This window comes from Corticium candelabrum, chromosome 9 (genome assembly GCF_963422355.1).
Source record: "Corticium candelabrum chromosome 9, ooCorCand1.1, whole genome shotgun sequence".
Classification (NCBI taxonomy): Eukaryota; Metazoa; Porifera; class Homoscleromorpha; order Homosclerophorida; family Plakinidae; genus Corticium; species Corticium candelabrum.
Window position 1 is genome coordinate 5,408,362 of NC_085093.1, and position 23,086 is coordinate 5,431,447.

The following is a 23,086-nucleotide window of genomic DNA, read 5'->3' on the forward strand; positions in this document are numbered from 1 at the left end:
TACAATCAGTCAGTCGATGAAGGATGGTAACTTCTGACAGAAAACTCTTCTCATCACTAAAGCAGATTTGCATCAACCGCAGTAAAACAATGCTATTATAGCTCTTCTTGTGTATTTACCTAGGTTTCAGTCTCCTAGGCGTCGAGAGAATCTTTACGGCAACTAGTTGAACAGAATCTCTCAAGAGACATCTATAGACTTCTGCGAAGGTGCCTGAACCAAGCCAGTCATTGCCTGTGTCGTAGACAAGTCATCTGACCGAAACAGTGTGGGGCCTAGGATAACTTGCCGCAGCCATTGCTTAAGACCCCGTGTATTGCCCGTATGTTTTTAGCCCAAGCTTATAATGCGAAAGACCTAAAATACGCGTCGAAGCTCGTGTTCATCAGTTTAGCTAATAGTATAGCCTCTAAATAATTAGTGATTATTAGTAAGTTATGCATTGCGAGAAGCAGGAAAATTGGAGGCGTGGTCACCTCACGTGATTCTTTCTGCAGGTTAGGTAGGGTTTACTCTGTAACATATACATTTTACAGCTACGTTTTTCTGTTAGTTTAAAGGAAGAAACATGTATCCAGTCAATAGAAAAGTCTAGTTACCAACTTTCCTAAATGATCACGTTGTATACGGGGTTATTTTCCGGTTGAAGCACCTCATGGAAACTTGGCTAGAGGAAAGCGGGTTGTCAGAGTGCTACAAGCCGCTGTCTGACGCTGGAATCAATACGCTCGAGGTTGCTGCTCGCCTGACGAAGGAGGACCTGAAGAGGGCAAACATCGAGCAGAGTGACATCGTTGAGAGACTTTTGACAGCTTGCAGCTCCTTGAAATTTGGTAAGATTGACGATATGTGACAGAAATGTGCCATTATTGACGTAATTTATTTACGTGTTGAAGGTAAACTATCAATGGATGTGGAAAAAGTAAATGGAAAAACTGATGGCAGTCAGCATGTGCCCACGGCGTCTTTTACTGCCAACTGTGATTACCAAGAGACGGAGTATGTCAAACTTACCTACCTAACTGTTTGAATGTGACAGTGACTGTCTTGTAAATGGCGCTTTAGTGACAGTGAACTAACAATTAAGAAGGGGGACTTAGTGGTGTTGGATAAAAGTGACAAGGACAGATGGAAAGGAGTTGCACACGAAAAGGAAGGTTTCTTTCCGTGTAGGATTTTTAATGAAATCCTAAATTCTTCAGCCAGCAGTCCACAGCCGCTTTCAGATAAGGCAACTGCAAAGGAACCAGTTATTGTCAATCAACCAACAACAACAACTACATCAGGTGCTGCAGAGGTACCAACATTGCGTGACGTTGCAGAGGGAAAGGACGATCGAGATCAATCCACCACTTCATCACATGCTATAGATAAACTGAAGGTGCTTGAGCTTGCAGAGGGAAAGGACAATCTAGATCAACCAACAGCTGACTCATATGCTACAGAGGTAGGGATGGAGCTTGTACAGGTAAACGTCGATCAAGGTCAAGTGAAAACTCAAGCCACCACTTCATCACATGCTACAGATGAACTGAAGGTGCTCGACCTTGCGGAGGGAAAGGACAATCTAGACCAACCAACAACTGACTCGCATGCTACAGAGGTATCAATGGATCCTGCACAGGTAAACGTCGATGAAGGTCAAATGACAACTGCATCACGTGCTACAGAGGGATCAACGTTGCTTAAGCTTGCAGAGGCAAAGGCTGATGTACCCCCAGAGGTTAGCTCTGCTTCAAGCGACAAAACTGGAAATCTTGTTGACCTTGCTGGTCTTCTTGCAGTAACAGGGTAGGATGAATAAGGAAGTGTTTTATCTTTTTTAATTTGTTGTTTATACAGGGAGCAGACCAGTTTGCAGCAGTGGCTGGAAGATGTTCAGCTGTCTGATGTCTGCAAATTGCTTTGTGATGCAGGGATACAAGATGTGCAAGCCGTTGCACATGTGAGCACAGAAGAACTAGAAAGAGCAGGAATCAATAAGAATACAATAAGCAGACTACTGGCTGTAAGTGATATGTTGAAATCAGGTAAGCATATTGCTTTGTATTAGTTCTAGACATTAGTCTATGCCATGACACTTGGTATGGTTCCACAGGTGCATCACATTCAAGGGGTCAACTGTATACAGCTGATCGTCGCTATTGTCAAAGAAAGTAAAGATAATTGAACATATTATAAACAAATTTTGCTTTTGTGATGTCGTGACTGTCAATATCTATTGTGTAGTGATTCCGAATTGACAATTGAGAGAGGTGACAAAGTTTTAGTAACTGACATGTCAGACAAGCATAGATGGAAAGGTACTGTCAATCAGAAGGAAGGTTGGTTTCCATCGTGGGTGTTTGATGGCAAACAGAAACCTTCAGGGAGTGATTCACAGCCATTGGCAGCCACTGCTAGTGCAGATGATGAGGCAGCCAGGTCTGACTTGACAATCTGTAAGCACAAACTCCAGCCATCTCAAACAGTAGACCCATCATCGTTGGAAGCAAGTTCTGATCAACATAAACCACCTGCTAGTAATACACAACAATTATCTTTTATTGAAACTACAACTGGGGAAGCTGAAAACGTTGTGTCTTTAGGTTCAATAGACAGTGCTGTTTGTCACTGGAGCAATGGAGATTTGGTTGGTTGGCTGAAGCACATTGGCTTTTATGACTTCCATAGCGGTCTTGTTAAAGTTGGAGTCACAGACCTTTCTTCAGCTGCAGCTGTCAATGGACAACAGCTATGGAAAGCAGGCATTAGAAGGCGAGGGAATATTAATAGGTTTTTACAAGAAAGTGCAAAGTTGAAGGATGGTAAGTTGTTGTCTTGTTTGTAGAAAGGCTAGATTATTTGTGTTTTGCAATGTTTGTTAGAATTTCACGAAGATTCAGATACTAATGATCTTGGTCCTAGCATGCTAGCTTATCAAGCACTCTATGATTATGATGGAGAAAGGTAAGGTGGTGTGTGCTCATTTGGTGTCATGTTTCATGTTTCCCTTTTAGTGATGGTGACCTGACTATCAAAAAAGGTGAAATTGTAATACTTTTGGATCAATCAAACGAAAGTCGATGGAAGGGCCTTCTTAATAACAAGGAGGGCATGTTTCCTCCATCGATTCTAAAGAAAGGATCAAAACGACCCCTGGGCACACCACCGTCTTCACACGTTGATACAGCAAAGGAGCATTCAGAAGTTGAGTCAAACACTCAGAACAAGAAATCAAAAGTTCAAACTTTGTTGTCAGTGTCACAAAACGGCAAAGCAAACGATCACTCTCCAACTCAATCACCTAGGGTTCAGCACTCTGGTGCCCGAGACACACTATCTGCATCATGTGGGCTTGGTGAGAATATTGTTGTTATAAGCATTACTAGTACTAGTGCATCTGACTTAAATCAATCGTGTACGTATCTACTACCTAGGCAAAGATTCTAATGAGCAAGGTGATAAGACCGGAGTGTCTCAGTCATCAGCACGGAGTGGTAGTAATTCTACCGCAATTAGCAAAGACCATGCTGCTAAAGTCAGTGTGTGTGTATGTGTGTGTGTGTGTGTGTGTGTGTGTGTGTGTGTGTGTGTGTGTGTGTGTGTGTGTGTGTGTGTGTATGTGTCTGTGTGTGTCTGTGTGTGTGCGTGCGTGCTTGTGTGTCAGGGAGTTGGCTTTTGTGAGTGAGGACATCCGGGACAACATCAGTGTTATAAGTTCACGCAGGAGCATAAAGTCTGTATGCTTCTGGTCTGGTTCACGTCACAGTAATCATGGCGAGCTATGGCTTAACTTTCTTGCGGAAGAAACGCACACATAATTGCTTCTTGACTCTAGAATATAAATGAGTATCTGGTCATTGAGGGGGGAGGGGACGGATAAGCCTTCTGGCTTGCCAAAACAACATCCTCAGCAAGACGGGTACGTCTAGGCCTTGGTGTCCAGTCCCAGAGCTGCGTCACGGGCGGTGCCCTGGATGTTCTGGCCAAGCTCTATGTAGATTGTCAGCGTTGGACCGGAGATTTCACGTAGCGTACGTTCCTGAGGATGGGGGAGCTATTTCCGGATGACGTGCTTCAGTTTTGTTCAATGTTTTGGGTATTTGAGGTTGTTTTCCTACATTGCTGTACGTAAACGCACGCTACAGGTTGGGTTTTGATTTTTCACTGTCACTGATGTTTATGCGTACCTTGCAGTCTTACACCTACTGTGTCCCCAAGAATTTTGAAGCAGAGTGACGTTTATAGTTTTCTGTATAAACAAGACATAGTCCGGATATACATGAATGTTTCACTAAGGATTATGTAACTCGGTGCATACAAATACCTTTTGACATACCGTCGTTAAGTGATACACATGCAAGCACACCCACACGCGCGCGCGCGCGCGCGCGCGCACACACACACACACACACACACAGACACACACACACACACACACACACACACACACACACACACACACACACGCAACACGCACGCACACGCGCATACACACAACACGCACGCATACACATGCGCAGGCGCGCGTGTGCACGCAGACTGCTGCATGCTCTCGTTGCGCATGCCCGGTGAAGCATAATACTTAGTAAACGAACGCTGTTTAGCACTGTTTGTAAAGTTGTTACGGATGTAACGGAGTAGCTGAGAACTATAGCAGTATTTTGTGCAAGCGTTTATAGAATTTTCTGTTTTGTTATTATTAGACTGCAAGTGGGGTTTCTAGCAAGGCTAGCCATGAATCTGGAAGCAAAAGGTATATTATTTACTTGGTAGCAGTTTTGCAGGATTTTGGTTATAAATTGGTGTTTTATTGTTTCTCTGTTGAAGTTCTCCGATAAGCGGTGTCCCGAGGACAGAAGAACAGAAATCTGGCACTCCGCCTCCAGGACGTTTTCATGATTGTCCTGGAGTTAAAGTGGAGTTTCATGTTGTCATTCATGACGAATGGAAGTTTGATCCAAACAAGCACGACAAATCAGTTCACATTCGCTTTGGAACTCCTGAATTGGGAAATTGGCAATGGAATTGTGTAGACATGCAGGCTGTTGAGTTAGTGCACTTCATGTTTGATTCATATTGAAAGCATTACCTGTGTATATTTATTCAACTATGTATAAAACGGCTTATTTATAGGTGTGTTGGACAAACCAAACACATAAGGATGAGAGGATGTTGCACCATACCAGCTGCTAGCACGAAAAAGCCTATACCTTATAAGTACGTCGTTGTTCCACGACATGACAAGAAGAAAAAGTCATCTGATAAGCCGGAATACGAATTTGTCGCACATGGACAGCATCGCGGTGTCATAAACAGGGTTCTAATAATTCCTAGCGAATTGAAAGGACAAACATCAGGTCAATTGGACTATAATACTGTAAACTAATATGTCTGTACGCGGCGTATACTAGCTGATATTAACGTGAATGTCAACTGTGTGGGGGTTGATTTGTATGCTTGTGCTGTGTATAGGAATGTATCGGAAGTACGATGACGTCATGAGGACATCGCCAGGGTGGTTCGGATTAGGAACTATTGACTTCAAACGCAATAGATTGTTAGCGCTAGAGGCCATGCTGCCAAAGTGGTCAGGGTTTTGTGGTCAATCTACTGAAATGGATCAGTACGGGACTGCTAAAGAAGTCATAGCGGAGTTTCTTCAAGTAGTGGTGTCAGTAGTAAATGTTCCTATGTGGGAGGACAATCAACCGGAGCAGAATTTGTTCACTTTCTGTCCACGTGATCTTTCTGGCCAAACAATTTCTGCAGTAAGTCACCATCTGTTTGTTAAGGCCAATAGTGTATTAAGGTCTTTACTTTATTATTTATTGTACATGACAGGCAATTAAGAAGCATATTAGTCCTCAACTGCAATTATTTATGAAGAATTCTTCAACGGCAAAAGTGATGGGTAATCTTACGTCGGCTGTAGCAATTTCCATTCTCGTAAGCAAGTACCACATAAACTTGGAGAAAGAGGAGCATACCGGTTTGCTAAGAGCGCTGTTGATACATCCGGATGCAGAGTCCCAATGCTGTCCTGACTATGAAGAGTTGGTGAAAGTAATTGGGGACAAAAAGTAGATTTATATTTATTGTGAGATTGTGGCAGCGGTAGTGATTGATCGATTTTGATAGACGAGCTGCCGACAGTGTGGGGTATGTCATTGCAATGGCATGTACAAGATCTTGGTCAAAGCTCTCCGAGTGGCTATTGGCCTTGCCTCTTTTTCACTTTTTAAACGGTGACGTAAAGCCGTTTCATAACCCTGAAGGGACAGATGAAACGTCATTGCGATGCTGGGGCTTAGAACGACTCAAGAAGGAAGTAAACACATTTCTCAGAGAAACACCTCTGAGGTTCTGTATATTTGTGGTTGGATTCTTATCTTTCGCGAAATGTACTGTTTGTTTCTACTGACTTAGGTCACCATTGACACTTGTAAAAGAGTTGAAGCCTCTTTTTGCTGCTGACAAGCTCACAGGTTGTGCGTTCTTGTATAGTCTAAAGTGGAATGAATTGCCTGAAGCTATCCTTTCCGATGCTGCTCATCCTTCTGTGTTTGTCAAAGCTTTGGAAACCAAGTTAAAGGAAATGCCCAACAGAGTCTACATGGATAGAATGACGGTATGTATGTATACGGTTCTGCATAAGATAAAGACGCCTCCGCTTTTACCTAATATTGGTTTACTGGTTTTGAATAGGCTGATCGTTTGAATACTTTTCTTAAATCACTTCTGGCCAAGGCTTTGGAAACAGAACTTCCGGCAACGTAGGTACGGCTCAAAGTACATTATACCATAATTGATTGTCTTTTATAGAAACACGGATTTGTCTTACTGCAAGAGGCAAAACAAGTCTGGAATCATAGCTTCTGTTCAGCTCATTCGCGTGATAGAAACGACATGGAGAGATGTGAATCGTTTTGATCTTATGAATCTCTGCAAAGACTTAGTATTCTGTTTTGTACGTCACCTGGATCTATGCTCTCTTTCTGCAGAAATTTCACAAGCTGATGGCGATAAACTTAAAGGAACTCGTCATCAAGACATGCCGGAACTTTGGTTTGCTGAGGAACAGCTCGACGAAACTTGTAAAGTGGTTTCTACTTGGATGGAGCGAAATCATTATCGCCCAAGAGCTGTGAGCTCTTTGGGAAAAGAACTAAAGGTCCTCTTCTCAATGAGTTGTAGTAGGATTCTGTTCGTATGTACCTGGTCTTTGTACGATAGCTGTGGGATGCTCTTCTTCAGTGTGACGCGCTATCTGATGTTTTGCAGCAGACATGGTGCAGTTTACTACAACAGAAAATAAGTCGTCGATTTCAACAGGTTTGGCCTCCAAGCATGCCCTAGCCACTTTAAAGTAAACAGTTTCGTTGTATGTATAGATCGACGAAGCGATATTAGTTGAAGCGTCTTGTCAGTTTTTCGATTCTGGATTACATACTGTCATTCATCAAGCGTTTCAAGAAATATCAGAAAACATAGTAGAGCAATTGCTTAAGGTGATGTTTACCATTGTGTTAGGGACTGATTGACTCGACAGTTATTGCTATAATATAGAATAAAGGAGGTCAAGAGAAAGCAGTCGGTAAACTAATGCAAACGTTTATGTCAAACCACCGCGACCACTCCACCAATTTGTTGAAGTTAATCTTGCTAAAAAGCTGCCCTGCATCAAATCCTTCTTCTCCACCAGGCAGGAAAGAGTGGATTCGGCATCTGTTGTCTTGGTCACTGTGGACCACATTTCTTCGACTCACGGGTATGTTACTAGGTGTTTTTGGCCTTTCATGAATGCATTACAAATTTGTACGATTTAGGAGAAAATTGCAACTTGAGAACATTTCTGGGTGAAAGCGGTGAGCTCGTCTCAAAGGCTGAATCACTGTTGGTGGACTTAGTAACTGCTTTGAAAGACGGTTGGGTAAGAGTGTCCCAGCTTGAGTTTTTAAAGGAGCATTCGGCTCGCTTTTATGATCTTTGCAAGTTACGGGACGCTCAGCAAAGCAGTCACAAGATTTTCTCAGATGCACAAACGCATCTATCGGATCGTATCAAACAATTAGTTTCGTACGAGAAAGAGAGGCAGTTACTTGAGAATTTTGTAAGCCATTGTAGGCTCGTTAGCTCCTCTGAAGACTTGAGTCAACTGACTCATATTATTAGGACGGATGTTTCCGACATTGAAATGCGTAATCTTGCTCAGCAAGACACCAGTCCGTCTGCAGTTATGTCTTGTTCCTCGGTACTTTCAAGTTATCGTCAATACGTTGATCTTATATGGAAAGGACGCAACAGCTGTATCTTCGAAATGCTGTGGAATGAAAAGAGAAGTGAAGTTGCTCGATTACGTACCGACAGCCAGCCACCTCTTACACTAGCAGAGGTTGTAGAGATGGTATGCAAACCGATTGCCGATCTATGGCAAAGCATTTGTGAGGAAGTGGTGAGTGGAAGTCTACCACTAGAGCGAGTTTCAGTCTTGTTTCGTAGCCCAGAAACTGAAATGGTTAATCTTGATCAAGAACTCAGTTGTATGGGTGATTTCTGCGGACGGCAAGAAAACGCCAAATGGAAGCAACAACGTAGGAAACAAATAGAACAATACAGTAAACTGAAAGATACTATTGAAGCAGCTCACAGTTTGAAGCAAGTGATGGCTGCGTTACAAATGTTGCGAGGATTTCCAGAAATTGATTATATTTGCATGCAGGTTAGCTTTTTTCTTCTAATAGGTAACAACGTTTACAGATGCATCTGCGTTTCTGTTCATTTGCAGGACTCGCCTGATTTTCGCAAGCAGCCGATACGAATGCTTACAGATGACTTAATATCTGCCGGCGAATTTCTAGCTTCGTTGACCCATCAAAAAATTGCCTGTTTAAAATCGTTTACCGAGGCTCCGAATTTAATTTTATGGCTGAGGCGGGATATCAAGAGTAAGCCATTTCATTGTGACTTGTAGTAGGAGTGTATACAATGCTTATTTGGGCTGTGTTGATGTAGAATGGAAAGAGCTCGAGACATTTGTTGAACTAGCAGGCACCAAGTCGGCTGAAGAAGGAGATTATGAAACTGTGAAAGTGACACATTTACATGCTGCTTGTGCTGGATTCGCACCGTTTCTTTTTGATGTGAAAGAGAACATGACATTTAGAGATTTTGAAGTATGTTGCACTAGAGTACTGACGTCATTTAGTCGTGACAAGGATTTAATAAAGAAATGGGTAAAACGGCAGGTTTAGTTTTGCGTTACTCGTGTATTTTTTATGTTCTTATGTTTAGAAATCCAGTGAGAGGTGTTTAGAAGAGTTTAAAATAACACGAGATTCTTTGAGCTCAGTGGAAGTGTCTTCCTTCTCTCAGCTGGACATGATCAATTCGCGTGGTTTGTATCATGTTGGTTGTATCGACACAAGAGGTCACCAATTTCACTCCAGTCTGACAGCAGAAGATTGCGTTAAGCTGCAGATTGTAGCAGAGGGGACCGAGACAGCAGGCGCCGGAAAAGAGTTTCGTCTCAATGATCTGCTGGATTTGCAAAGCAAACTGATGCTGATATCAGGACGTAATAACAAGACACGAACTGACGATGTGGATGCTTTTGTTGATGTAAGACGGTACACATCGTTCGTCTCTTTCTAGATATATGCATGAGTGTTGTGTTGGTTAGGTTTTAGAGCATGTCATATCAATAGCCAACATCTTTATCAAGATGCGAAAGGCTGGTCACGACCGCTACCTATCGTGGAATCGCAAATATCGTTGCAAAAAAATTTCGCCTGCTGTGGACACACAAGGAGTGGCCAGCAAAGTACAGGAAGGTGAATTGAAATCTTTACTTGATGGTTTGAAGCATGACTTAGACGATTTATCAAGAGACCTCGATATCTGGCAGCAGGAAGTGGAATCATTTCGTTCTCGTTATTATTGCCTTAATTATTTTACTACTCCTCAATTATTGCTTCTGCGCCAGTATTTGGGTGAATTGAATGTTAGTGGCGATTGCGACATGCGTCGTGGAGAAATGTTGGCACTTCTCGGTGCCGTCACTCCAAAGTGCTCTATTTATGAAGTACAAAATGCCATAAAGAAAGCTCAGAATTTTCTGGGCCAACACTCTAGAGGCCTGGGTGACATTGCTGACCAGTCACTCAGTGAGTCTGACATCCGGCATATCACAGAGATGGGGTTTTCGCGGGATTCTGCCACTGCTGCACTCAATGCAACCAGTCGGGATTTAAATAGGGCGGTTACCTTTTGCGTTGACTATCTAAGTGGGCAGATGTCACCTCAAATGTTTGACAGAAATTTTGCTGCAAATGCTTATTCTTCTTTGCCGCAAAAGCAACTAGGTTCACATGATAGACAGCAAACGGACAAATCTGTTTACTTGCCTTTGGAAATGCTTGGGAAAGTCTTGGAGTATTTGGCCTCTTCTTCTCCTGATTGGCCAGAGCGATCGTTTCCTGCAGATCAATTTCGCAGTGGAGAACCTAACCTTGTCATTATTCCTCAGATTGATTTGTTACGAGGAATCTTGAGCTTATATATGCGCGACTTTCGTTTGGTTCTTCCTTCAGCTCAGGAAGTTCTTATATGCTCTCCTACCACTAGTGTAGAAGAAATATGTTTGTTTTGGAGGAAAGCGTTGCTAGATCCCAATCATCGACGTCTATTTTGCCTCGCAAGGGCAGATAGTCTGAGTTACGAAGTCAGCAGGAAGTCTTGGGAGGAGTTTAATCGGCTGACTCAGAATTTTCACAACACTTTGAATCATGCTGCCTATAAGTATGTGGTCATTTGTTCAGCTGAAAATGAAGATAAATCATACATGGTCGATGCTCTTGACTCTTACAGGAGAGCCAATGTTCCTCTCCCGTCGTTATCAGAAATTCAGTCTTATCTTACTAATAAGTTCAATAGAATGCCTTCTAGCCATCTCGGCTTAGGCGGACAACTCTTTCCTGCAGCGTCTTTAGATCACCAAAACAGTTCTGTAAGAGTAGTAAGGTCAAGTCGAGCGGGTGATGGTAAATCATTTTTCATAGATCACATCGCACACAAGTTGAGCGATCTTCCTCAAAACCGCTTTGCGAGAACTGGTTTTGGTAACACGTCAAACCAGCGTCTTCACGTCGTGATTCCGTTGCATGATAAGGAAGTGAACACAAACGCAATAATGGAAATTTTGCTGCCGATGTCTCCTTCCTCTGACGCACCTTTGGCGCGACTCATTCACGTCGATGTTTCGCCTTCTGTAGTCAAAGGATTGGACACTTTCCTTTTTAGCTTGCTGATACTGGGAGAAATTTGTGACTCCGAAGGACACGTTTGGAGACGGAGTGAAGACGATTTGTATGTTGTAGAGATAACGTCGACTGTTGCAATGATTGAGCAAAAGCGACGCGTAGCTACCGATGGTCGAGTTAGAAGTTCCAAGCTGCAGACGAAGGTTTCTTTCTGTGATTGGTTACCATCTGTTAGTTGCAACTCACCCGAGGAAGCAAAGCGTTTCTTAGCCACTGGAGCAACTCCAAAGGTAGGTGACCCGGATATGAACGACGGTGAATTTCGAAATTCTAATGTTCAGAGAGCATTTCAATATCTCGAACGACACAATAGAAATGAAAATCTTGATCCTTTTATTTTTCGTCCCTCTAACATAGAGGGAACTCATTTAACGTGCTTGCAGACATTATTGTCTAATTGCGGACTCGATAATCCAACATGGAGTCAACTCAAATATTTTATTAACTTTCTCAGCAGTCAACTTCGGGATTGTGAGAAAAATGACTTTTGTAATCCCGAGGCTTGTGGCGACGATTTACCTGGTTTCAAGCAATTTGTCATTAAATTTATGATTCTTATGTCGAGAGATTTTGCAACACAGTCTTTTGATGATCTTCAAGCATACACTTCAAACGAGGCACAAATGATGGTTTTACGTCGACGTTGGGAGCATTCTTCTCATCCTTACATGTTTTTCAACGAAGACAGACACTCGGTTACGTTTGTAGAAGTGCAGATTACTCGAGACGGTCGACTGATGGATCCGCGAAATGGTCAAGTTTTGGACTCCATCATGTCAAGGGAGTTATGTACAGCTCTTTACACGCAAAAATTTCGTCTGCAAGAAAACTATGATAATTGGTCAAAAGATCGTAAACTGGAGGCGCTGTGTGCTGTCATGGGAGTAGAAAATGTGCATGACCCGGATGAGACTTATGAACTGACAATGGATAATGTGAAGAAGATATTAGCTATACAAATGCGCTTCCGTTGTGGCATTCCCGTCATTATACTGGGAGAGACCGGTTGTGGCAAAACGAGATTGATTCGTTACATGTGTTCTCTTCAGTCCAATTTGACAGAAGCAAGAAACATGATATTAATGAAAGTTCACGGAGGGGTAACCAGAAGAGACATAATTGTGAAAGTGAAAGAAGCCGAAAGTCTTGCTCGTGACAATAGAAGAGATTATCCAGGATCTAGAATTCAAACTGTGCTATTCTTTGACGAGGCCAATACTACAGATGCACTGGGACTGATTAAGGAGTTGATGTGTGATAAACGTGTGAATGGAAGGAAAGTGGAAGGACTGGGATCATCTCTTCAGGTCATTGCTGCTTGTAATCCTTACAGAAAGCACACGAAAGAAATGATCGAGCGTCTAGAGTCTGCTGGTCTCGGTTACCACGTGAGTGCAGACGAAACGGAAGACATGCTTGGACACATTCCTTTGCGTCGTTTAGTCTACCGTGTGCATGACCTACCAGAAAGCATGAAAGCACTTGTATGGGACTTTGGACAGCTGAATCCAGCAATAGAAAGGCTCTACGTCAAACAGATTGTCAGTCGTCATGTGACCATCAGACAATCTATTCCAAATGTGCACAATTTAGTAGAAGTCATTACGGAAGTGCTGGCAGCTGCACAAAGTTACATGAGAAAACAAGATGACGAGTGCAGTTTCGTTAGTCTTAGAGACGTAGAAAGAGCCATGATGGTAATGGTTTGGTTCTACAAATTGCGTGATCAACTGGAGCGTCGCATGTCAGACAAACACGACCATTATCAAGCGCAGTTACCAGCAAACAGACAGCTACCACAACTTGATTATCTAACACTCTCATTTATCTTAGCCCTAGGAGTTTGTTACCAAGCCAGACTTCGAGAACGACGGCCTTTCCTTGAGTATATTGCTTCACGTTTTAGAGCTCCGTGCAATGTCCAAGGTGGAGCCGAACAGATCGAGAGAGAAATCACAAACTGTCAGCAAGTATTTCTCGACGAATTAGAACTTCCTCCTCAAATAGCAAGGAACCATGCTCTCAGTGAGAATGTCTTTATGATGATTGTTTGCATCGATCTTCGTATTCCTTTGTTTCTGGTTGGAAAACCAGGAAGCTCAAAGTCCCTTGCCAAGGATGTTGTCAAGAATTCTATGAAAGGACAGTTGTCGAGTTCTACTCTGTTTCAAGCTCTCAAACAATGTCATATGGTGTCTTATCAATGTAGTCCTCTTTCAACTGCTGACGGTATAATTGGAGTGTTCCAGCAATGTCAACGAGCGCAGAAAGAACGCGACATTGAGAAGTTTGTGTCGTGCGTTGTTCTGGACGAAGTCGGATTGGCAGAGGACTCACCGCGTCTTCCTCTCAAGGCACTGCATCCACTCTTGGATGACGGTACCGCAGGTGCGGATGACGTCGAAGAAGCAACCTGTCGAACCAATCGAGTTTCTTTCGTTGGATTATCGAACTGGGCATTAGATCCGGCCAAAATGAATAGAGGTATACTTGTAAATAGAGAGGTGCCTGACGACAATGAGCTGATTGTGAGTGCACAAGGTATATGCAACTCTGACCGTTATGTTCAAACGTTGTTATCTTCCTTATTTGATGGTCTAGCTAATGCTTACAAAGAAATTTATAGAACACAAAAGCGCGAGTTCTTTGGACTTCGCGATTTCTATAGTCTCGTGAAAATGTTGTTTTCACTGTGTCAGACGAGCAAACAGTGTCCCACCTGGAATCAACTAGAACATGCAGTGAGAAGGAATTTCGGCGGCCAAAGTGACAATGAAATAATCACCGTATTTCGTCGTTGTTGCTCAGTTGCTGCGGACGATGGAAGGTCTCAGAATGAAGAGCAATTGGATAACAGTGCCGTCGGTCTCATTCAGGCCAATCTTCAGAAAGAGAGTGTGACCAATCTTTGTGAAAGTCGGTATCTGTTGCTGTTGACTAAAAATTATGCAGCTCTCAACATCATTCGTCAGCGGATTCTGAACGACGATGACCCTGTTATTATTTTCGGTAGCAGTTTTCCAAAAGATCAAGAATATACGCACGTATGCCGTACGATCAATCGCATCAAAGTGTGTATGGCGACAGGTCGGATGGTTGTTCTTCTCAACTTGAACAAGTTGTATGAGAGTTTATATGATGCGTTGAATCAATATTACGTGTATCACGGTGGTCAGAGGTTTGTTGATCTTGGTCTTGGGAATCACAGAGTTAAATGTCAAGTTCACAAAGATTTCAGATTAATATTGGTAGCAGAACAGACTGAGGTGTACGATAAGTTTCCAATTCCTTTGATCAACCGGATGGAGAAGCACTTCCTCGCCATGGAATCTGTGTTGTCGCCTGAACAACAAGTCATCGTCGATCGCGTGAATGAATGGGCCAAATTATTTGCGTCTGTAGATGCACAACAACACGTTTGGCGTTCCATCGACACTGGGCAAACACAGTTTTCAGTAGCTGATGCTTTTGTCGGTTTCAACGACGATGCATCCGCCACTGTTGTTCTACAGGCTTTTAGGAGGAAATTGATGTGGGAAAGATCGAGCTTGTTTCGCAACGCGAGAGAAGAAACCGAGTATGTTTTTGATCTCGCTGTACATTCTCTTCTCAACTGCGCAAATCCTGATGCTGTCGCTCGTTTGCACGTATCTCAACTTTCTGGCGAAGCGAGTCATCTGTGGGAATTATACTTTTCTCAACAGCGCCATTCCAGTCTTTTAGATTACCTTAAAGCTAAGGTGGTGGAGAGCGATACAGAAGAGAGTCTCTTGCTGCAAGTTACAACTCATTCTCGTCTTCTCTCAGTTGGACTGACAGAGTTCCGCAAAGCTTTAGGGATTCTTGTTGACTCAATAGCATTACAACAGTTTGACAACGAACAGCAATTTGTGAAAAGATTGAAAGAATTCTATAACCATGAATCACCACAAAACAGAGTTCTATTGGTGCAGTGTGAAGCTGGTGATATGAACAATGAACTGGTGGCTTGTGCTCGATACTTAGTGCAGGAAGAGCGTGAATCGTCCCTTGTACTCGCGCTAGAACAACCGCCAGAACGTCAATTAAGTTACCTTCGACATTTGGTTTTAGTCATTCAGTTGCCGCGAGTCACGGGAGGTTTCTTCAGGGGATTTCAAGGCGGCGTTTGGGACGAAGTTCATATTGATGAATTACGTCCAGCAAATCAAGTCTTCACTCCCTCTATTACCTCATTAGCAAACAAGAAAATAAGCTCTTTATTAGGAACCGCGGCAGAATTTCAGGTATCCAATTTTGACGTTGACTTGAGATCCGATGTGTCTGAAGACGTGAGTCTCATTGAACCGAATGAAACCGTGACCGAACCGTCGCCCGTTTTGAATGCCGTGGCAGTATTGAGGTCTTGTATACACGGAGCTGTCAGTCTTTTAGACGACATGGACGAGTCCATTGACAACACTTCAAAGCGAATTCACATTCTTATGCAGTTATTGCCTGGTGACAGTCGTTTAGATGTACCAACGTGTGAACCATTTTTTAGACAACTGAAACATCAAGTTATTCGACTTCTTGAAGAACAGGAGAGTCACCAGGACTCGACCTCAGCGACTGCGTGGGTGCGGAACGAAGCCCTTAGTCACAGCGGTCTCCAGAAGGGAGGAACCTTTCGCCGCACATTGTGGTTGCGCATTGTCGATACGGTGACGCCCGTACTTTCCAAAATAATTGCTTTTGTCGATCGTAACCACAACCTGAAGTTACTGGAAGAAGTGGCAGCAGGAAGTAGGAGTTGGTTGACCGATCTTTGGCTTGGTATATTTAACAGTTCACTGATTAGTGGACATGACTACGACTTTTTGTCTCCGGTTGAAAAGGCTGTAAGCCAACGCGTTCGTGTGCTGTCATCGGGATTGAACGATCATCTTTTCTCTACTCAATTTCCTTTCTCGTACGTCGTCAAGCTAGAATTAGATGGCATGATGAAAAAGGCTAAGGATATTGCAGCTGACCGAGGCGAGAAGATTGTTACAACTGTGCAGCGTCTCTTTGATAGCAGCGATCTAGGTGCAGTAGTACGCAAAATTTGTGAAGTCAGTACTCATTGCGCTGACGAGCTTGGTCGCCGGTATCTGTACGACCTTATTCACATGGTTTACAACGTCTCCTCGATAGAAGAAATGAAGGTGTTTGACTCTCCAGTTTGTTGTTGTAATCAGCGATAGACATTTTGTCGTTTCAGCTTGTTGAATCAACAATTATTAGTGGATTGAATGAAATAAGGTCTGACGAGCTAGACGTTGACGAGACAAGTATCTGTTTAAGCAATCTGACGATACCGTCAGTTCATGCTGCATATGCGCACGTCAAGACTCGTCTGTCGTGCTTGAATAATATTTTTCGTCATTGCCCCGGAATGGCTGCTAACCTTCGTTATCAACTGAAAGGAGTTCCCGACACTGAAGTGGTAAAGTGCTGTTGACAAGTATGGTTTGAAAAGCATTTTATGTCTTTTCTCTAGCTTACAGATGTTATGGCTGCTCCTTTACTGTTGGAAGAATTGTCTCCAGCAGCGGCTCTTCAAAATACCTCTCAAAGAAGCGTTTGGCTGAAGAGAGTGCAAGCAGTTAAACCGGTCATGGAGTCGTGGCTGGCCTTGCCATTTACTGGTAACATAAGAAGCGCTCTGCATGACGACGCTAAGTAAGCACTTCCGTAACGACATTGGTTTGTACTGTTGGAAAAATAGATGATTTGCTGGTGTTTTTTAGAAATACGTGGGCGGTATATTGTGCTATTAGACTCTTTCTAGAACACACCGAGTCAATAACTCACAACAATCCATTCGTTGTTGCGTTATCATCCACCTTGTATCAGGTTACAGTAGCTAATGTGCTGTTTAGATCATAGTTACCACGAGGACCTACTAAATTTATTTAACCACATCTATTTTGTCGTTTTACCGTTTAGAATTTGAAGAGCATCGAAGTTGATTTCACGAAGGCAGACACAATCCGTGTTGTTCAGAGATTTCTCAACCAATCATCTGAAGATTATGCGTTTCATCTATTTGGGTAAATTTCATGTTTATATCGTTATTGATTGTTTGTATGTTAACACATATCTAATTCACGACAGACCAAACGGCGATGAATGCACAATTTGTTTCTACCAATGGGAGAGCAGAAGCCCCGTCAAGTTGCCCTGCAAGCATATTTTCTGCAAATCGTGCATTGGAGAACAACTTCAAAGAGGATTGAAGTGTCCTTTATGCAGCCAAGAAGTTCCCGAGGATTTTCAGACCGTTGCAGACAGAACTCTCGCGTGGGTTTATGTTGTCCATTTGATATATCTAGTTGTGTTCATTTATTGAATTCTCTGTAGGCGAGCTAGCGATCATTACAAGAAGTTCAAACAGTGCAGTACCGCATTCTTTATGGAACTGGTCTCTGTGTACACATTTTGTGAAACGACGACTGATCCGCCTGAGCCCGAGCTTGTGCATATGCTGATGGAGATGGTCGTGCAAAAGAGGCTGACATTGCCGGAAAACGGTACTCGTCCCTTTTCACCTTTTGAACGAGACGCAATCGATCCACGTCCAGTGGTGAGGTCTTTTATCTTGCAACTGTTACTGAAGTACAGGTAAACAGATTGCGACTATTTCCTGTTGTTTTTGTTACCATGTTTATACGTTTATTTCAAGTTTACCATTAACTCTTGAATACGTTGAGATGGTGTTTGAAAATGCCCGTCAGTATGTGAGAGGTGATAGGATTGACGACTTGGAAGACTTGGGTGTTGTCTTTGTGCATTGTATTGAGGTAGACTTGATCATATCTATGACCTGCCAATTAATCAGTTGTCATGTTTCTACCTAGGATTCTTTGCATCATAAGTTAGCTGGTTCGAAGTCCGAGGATCGATGTCAAGCAGCTGTAACGGAATTGAAGTCAGCTGCAAGAAAGTTGCAAGGTGAACCATCTTCCTTGAAGTACTTGCAAGGAGTCGCTAGTGCAAGGTTTGGTTTCACCGTCACCGCTAACGTTCTTGGAGATCTTTTGGACGTTGATGAGAAACGTAGATTGGGACTAATTGAAAGATGCGTTACTTCGTCGCATTTGGTTTCACGTCAGTTTGATTTTGTGACCGTCACAGAGTTGCTCGATACTGTAAAAGCGATCTGCTGTGGTCTGCCCGACCCGCAGCTCGCATTATATTTAGTTAAACAGTTGATGTTACTAAGAGGGCAAGATGTGCTAGGAAAGTTACGGGATATTTGCCATTTGGATTTGGTGTGGCTAACGGACCGGCTACAACAGGATTTCGTATGGCAAAATTGCAGTCTATTACCACCTCTACTGTCTTGCCACTGAAAGCCTTTGTTTTGTTGTAGGACGATCCTGTTTTACTCGATTACTGCGTTGTCCTTGACGAACCTTACAAACGATTTCGGAATGCGGTTGCGCAAACTGTTGTTTCCAAGGAAACAAAGCATATCGAGGAGGCATTGTCGGTGAGCAATCTGTATTTACCTTTACCTATAACTGAAGTTATTATGCGGCAATTCGTTGTGCCACAGAAGGAAGGCGGAAGTGGTCGAAAGCCTTCTATTCCGTTGTTACTGGCAATCTACAGAGAAGTTACTTGTCGTCGAGCGTTACAAGTTGACCAACAGATTCCTTCACAAGTATAGCACACGCGCATTCAATGTTTATACTTTGTATGATATTTTAAGGTTTTATGGATTCGGTAGACGTTGACGTTGATTGAGGATTATTGTCAACGTATTTCATTCCTTCCAATAAACGCACGGTCATTTGCAGCTGAACTCGTCAACAATAGTCAAGGCAGACCATTGGTACGGTTGCAAGTTTCGTCCGGGATGAGCGCGGAGAGTCGAAGTCTTGCCAGTCTTGCACTTCACGTGTATCTCACAGTACTATGTGGTGACGAATCAAAACTTGTTCGATCTCTTCGTCTGATGCTCAATGAACCCAACGCTTTAGCGGTATGTAACCTCCTTTTATTTATACATATATCTACTAGGTGATTTTATTATGATATTTAGAATTCGTATTTACCTGCAATGCCGGATAATTATTTTGGAGAGGCAAGGCAATTGGTACAAGGTACACGGTGGTATGGTAAGTCAGTGTATCACTCTATTGTCGAACTTGACTAGCATGCAGAATTTGGTTTCATTAAGAGTGCAAGAATGGGCATCCTTATCTTGTTGCCGATGTAGGTCAATCAAGACATTTGTGTGATTGTACGAATTTTCGAATTCTCTTTTATTTAGTGTGGTAAACCTGCCGTTCTTTTGCGGTGTACTGATTGTGGAGAACCGATAGGAATGAATACCCAAGACCCAAACGCCACCGAGTAATGCAGAAGCAATCGCTCTTCGTTGACCGCGATTGATATTTTTCGTTTTACAGTCATGCTAGAGTGCAAACAGGTCACGTTCTTGGCCCAACCAACAGGAGGTCTCAAGATCCTACACCAGAACGAAGTCTATCACCTCCAGCTTGTGCGTTGGTACGCATACTTTTGCACGGTGTACTTCTCTGGGCGTCTTGCAGTCAAGATCAAGTATGTAAATATGTTGTGGATAAATATGTAGAAATATAAAAATTAAATTCGACGAAGTAGGATCATGAATAAACTAATGTTTAGACTCTCCTAGTTGGCCTTAATGATGTTGTTAAGGCACCGGTCAATCAGCGCGATCTTGCTGAGTTCTTTTGGTCTCATTTTGAACTCGATACTCGCCTGTTTGCTAAGTCAATTGGACGAACTGTTGAAGACGGCGTCACTGTTTGCCATAAGTTGCTGAGTCGAATTGCTGACAATCCACAAGCTGCTGAAGGTAACGGGTATATGCAGTGACGGATGATGATGGAAGTCTTCTATAAGTTTGTGCGTTAGGTATTACTGGAGATGGTCGCTTGTTGACAGCACAGGAGCGTGATTCGTGGGAAGAATGTATTAATAGAAGCTACATATTACCGACATTCCAGGCAAGTATACAGTTGAAATAGCTTTTCACATAGAGTAGTGATATATTGCTGCGTTCGATCAAAGGAGATGCAGAGCCGCATGATGTACTGGATCCAACAAATTATGAACGATCATAAATACGGTAAACTAGTGCCTGTACCATGACTTCACAACAAATACTATTATTGGGTCCGCAGGGAATAGCAAGTTGCTTAGGCTTGTGTACGAACTAGAAGATCCTGCTGGTTCGAAATCGGCCTCTCGTTTGTGGCGACACCGTGTAACAGTGAGCATCGATCATCTTTCTCACACTTTACAACAGCAAACAAGCTCAACTGGAAACACCGATTGTCAACTTTTGAAAGAGTTTCTCCGACAAGTATTTAGTGTATAGTCTAGTTCAATAGTCAAGACGTATTGCACATTAGTTTTACTCCGCAGGAGCCAAAGTTGAGAGCGTTGCAGTATCTTCCTGATATTATCAAACTGCAAAAGATGATGCTGGACAAGTATGACAGGAAATTGTCACAGCACGAAGCACTAACTATTCTGGTGGGAAACTTCCTTGAATCTGTTGAAAACTGTAAGGTAGTTTTCGCTGTTATGTCACCGTACTGTACTTGTATGGACGCGGTGCACAGATGAAGAAAGACGGACATTTGAGAATCTGATAGAAAACTTCAATAAGGCGTGGCTACTCGTCAGGCAATTTGTTTTAACTCATGGTTAGTTTGAATGTATACTATTAAATGTTCGATTGCGTCACATGAGATCTTGAACAGGCCGGCTTAGACCAAAGAAGAAGGAGCACGAGCTTGTCCACGTCGACAAAGACACACCCATCGCCTTTCTCTTACCAAGAACAGTGGAAGAGGGAATGTGTGCTACAAGTTTGGTTGATTATCTTGTAAACTGCACTCACAATGAATTTGTTGCAAATTACCGTAGAATATCAAGACAGACAGGGTACCGAACTTCTCGTCATCTTTGTGCTTTATGTTTACCACTTTCTTTGCGAAAATTAGGGAACCTAATCGAGTGTCGACGGATGATGTGACATCAGCTCATCTCGTTGCATATGACGTCGAACGCGATCTAATGCCTCTCGTTCTTGCTCACTGCGACTATTCTCTCGCTGTTGGTCAAGGAACTGAGATTTCCTACAACCTACCCGCTTTAGAGAAGCAAATCGTCGATCGCTTCGTCGTCGGAAGGCCACACATAGATATGAAGGTTGATCTTTCGATTGATGTTTCATAACTGCTTATATTGTATACGCATGCGTCAGGATTATCGTGTTGCATACCGCAAGGAAGTTTACAACACGGCACTGTTTGTGCGCTTAAATCAGAGAATTATTCAGGTCAGTAATTATGTAAGGATTTATTGTCACAGTTATCAATAATCGTTTAGATAATAAATGTTGTTTAGGAGGAAGTTCCTGTTTCTTTCCAACGTCAGATTAGTTTGGAGCTCCATGATCTGACGGACATACACAACGTGCTAGCTGTGCTCAATATCGTTATTAATTTCTTAGTGTCACTCAGTTGGTCACCTGAAGAACTTCTCAATACGTTTATTCACGACACGTTAAAGATGCCAACCGAATCAAGTCTAGTGAGCGGCAGGGCACAGCAATTCTGCCGTTTGAAGCACATGACGTCTTTATGGCGTTTGTTGACGATGGAGAAAGAGAAGCGGCTGTCTTTGGCGAGACAGGTCAGATTGCTACGAAACGTATGCGTATACACTCACACACACACACACACACACACACACACACACACACACACACACACACACACACACACACACACACACACGCGCGCGCGCACGCACACACACACACACACACACACACACACACACACACACACAGCAAAGTCTATGCAATTCCCACCTTGTTCTTTTATGGCTGATTTTGTTACGCGTCGGTGAACTCGACAGTTACGGACGTAACGGTTGGTCTGTTTTCAGGAGCCATTCGATCACGTTTCATCGAAGTTCCGTCAGAAGATGAACGACGCGATGTGTCAGGAATTAATCAAAGCTTTAAGAAAGCTAAACATTGAGGCCTTTTTGTCAGAGCTGGTTGAAATTATAATGCTCGAGCTGGAGCAGTGGGATGAGACTCCAGCAATGGAGGAATATGAGTTAGTCACAACTTTTTTATGAGCGTTACTTTGATGTAATAAGAAGGCCGTATAGGTTGTGTTTTGCAATGACGGATCTGCATGGATCCCGTCTTCAGGGATTGGATCACATCTCAACTACAGTTCAACTTCAACACATCATACATTGCTGGAATATTGCAGTCAAGCTTGAGAGGGAACTGTCAAGTACAAGATAACGGTTACTATGTCATATTCTTTACTGACGTTGAGTTTGATTTGCCTTGCCATTGTTGAAGACACGTTAGTCGGGAGATAATGAATTTTTGGTATTGGATTTATTAACTGTTTTTGTATTGTGTTACTGTTGCTGGCTGATTGTTGTTTTCAATCAAGTTTTGTCGTGGTCAGTTTGAATTAGGGCTAAAAGAGTGCATTTACATGCATTGGTGTATAGTTAGTCAGTTGCATGGAAAGTCATTCTGTATGAGTGTGACATCCGGGACCCATCAGAGTTGCAACTTTATGTCGTACTAGTACACATGGCCCGTCCTTCGTACGAGCAAGATACTGTAGTGTAAAGATAGGTCTGTGGACACGTCATGTGCATTCTTAGTTGCGTAGTCCCAGATGTGCTAAATAAATTCGAATCTTGCTCTTCGCGCTTGTTTCGATAGAAATCGACACCCT

At 42.8% G+C, this 23,086-nt stretch overlaps 1 protein-coding gene across 1 annotated transcript; it reads left to right on the plus strand.

Annotated features, from left to right (window-relative positions):
• The first annotated feature begins 8,521 nt into the window (after nt 1-8,521).
• LOC134184697 (E3 ubiquitin-protein ligase rnf213-alpha-like) lies at nt 8,522-22,894 on the plus strand. Its single transcript, XM_062652442.1, has 32 exons — nt 8,522-8,704; nt 8,771-8,930; nt 8,998-9,218; nt 9,277-9,603; nt 9,665-16,468; nt 16,525-16,749; nt 16,804-16,985; nt 17,054-17,159; nt 17,253-17,356; nt 17,421-17,606; nt 17,667-17,927; nt 17,989-18,106; nt 18,164-18,610; nt 18,679-18,798; nt 18,865-18,972; nt 19,039-19,293; nt 19,354-19,429; nt 19,492-19,526; nt 19,585-19,667; nt 19,724-19,877; nt 19,962-20,154; nt 20,214-20,305; nt 20,370-20,427; nt 20,483-20,664; nt 20,727-20,868; nt 20,927-21,010; nt 21,068-21,251; nt 21,311-21,518; nt 21,574-21,648; nt 21,717-22,004; nt 22,263-22,438; nt 22,494-22,894. Exons 1-32 carry the CDS (start codon nt 8,528-8,530, stop codon nt 22,633-22,635), a joined length of 11,973 nt encoding a protein of 3,990 aa, XP_062508426.1. The 5' UTR covers nt 8,522-8,527; the 3' UTR covers nt 22,636-22,894.
• Nucleotides 22,895-23,086: the final 192 nt, after the last annotated feature.

Coding starts and splice junctions, on each gene's coding strand:
- LOC134184697 (XM_062652442.1), top strand. CDS start 8,528: ATGGGTGATTTCTGCGGACGGCAAGAAAACGCCAAATGGAAGCAACAA. Junction 20,869..20,926: donor CCTTGAATCTGTTGAAAACT/GTAAGGTAGTTT, acceptor CGCGGTGCACAG/ATGAAGAAAGACGGACATTT. Junction 21,649..21,716: donor TAAATCAGAGAATTATTCAG/GTCAGTAATTAT, acceptor AATGTTGTTTAG/GAGGAAGTTCCTGTTTCTTT.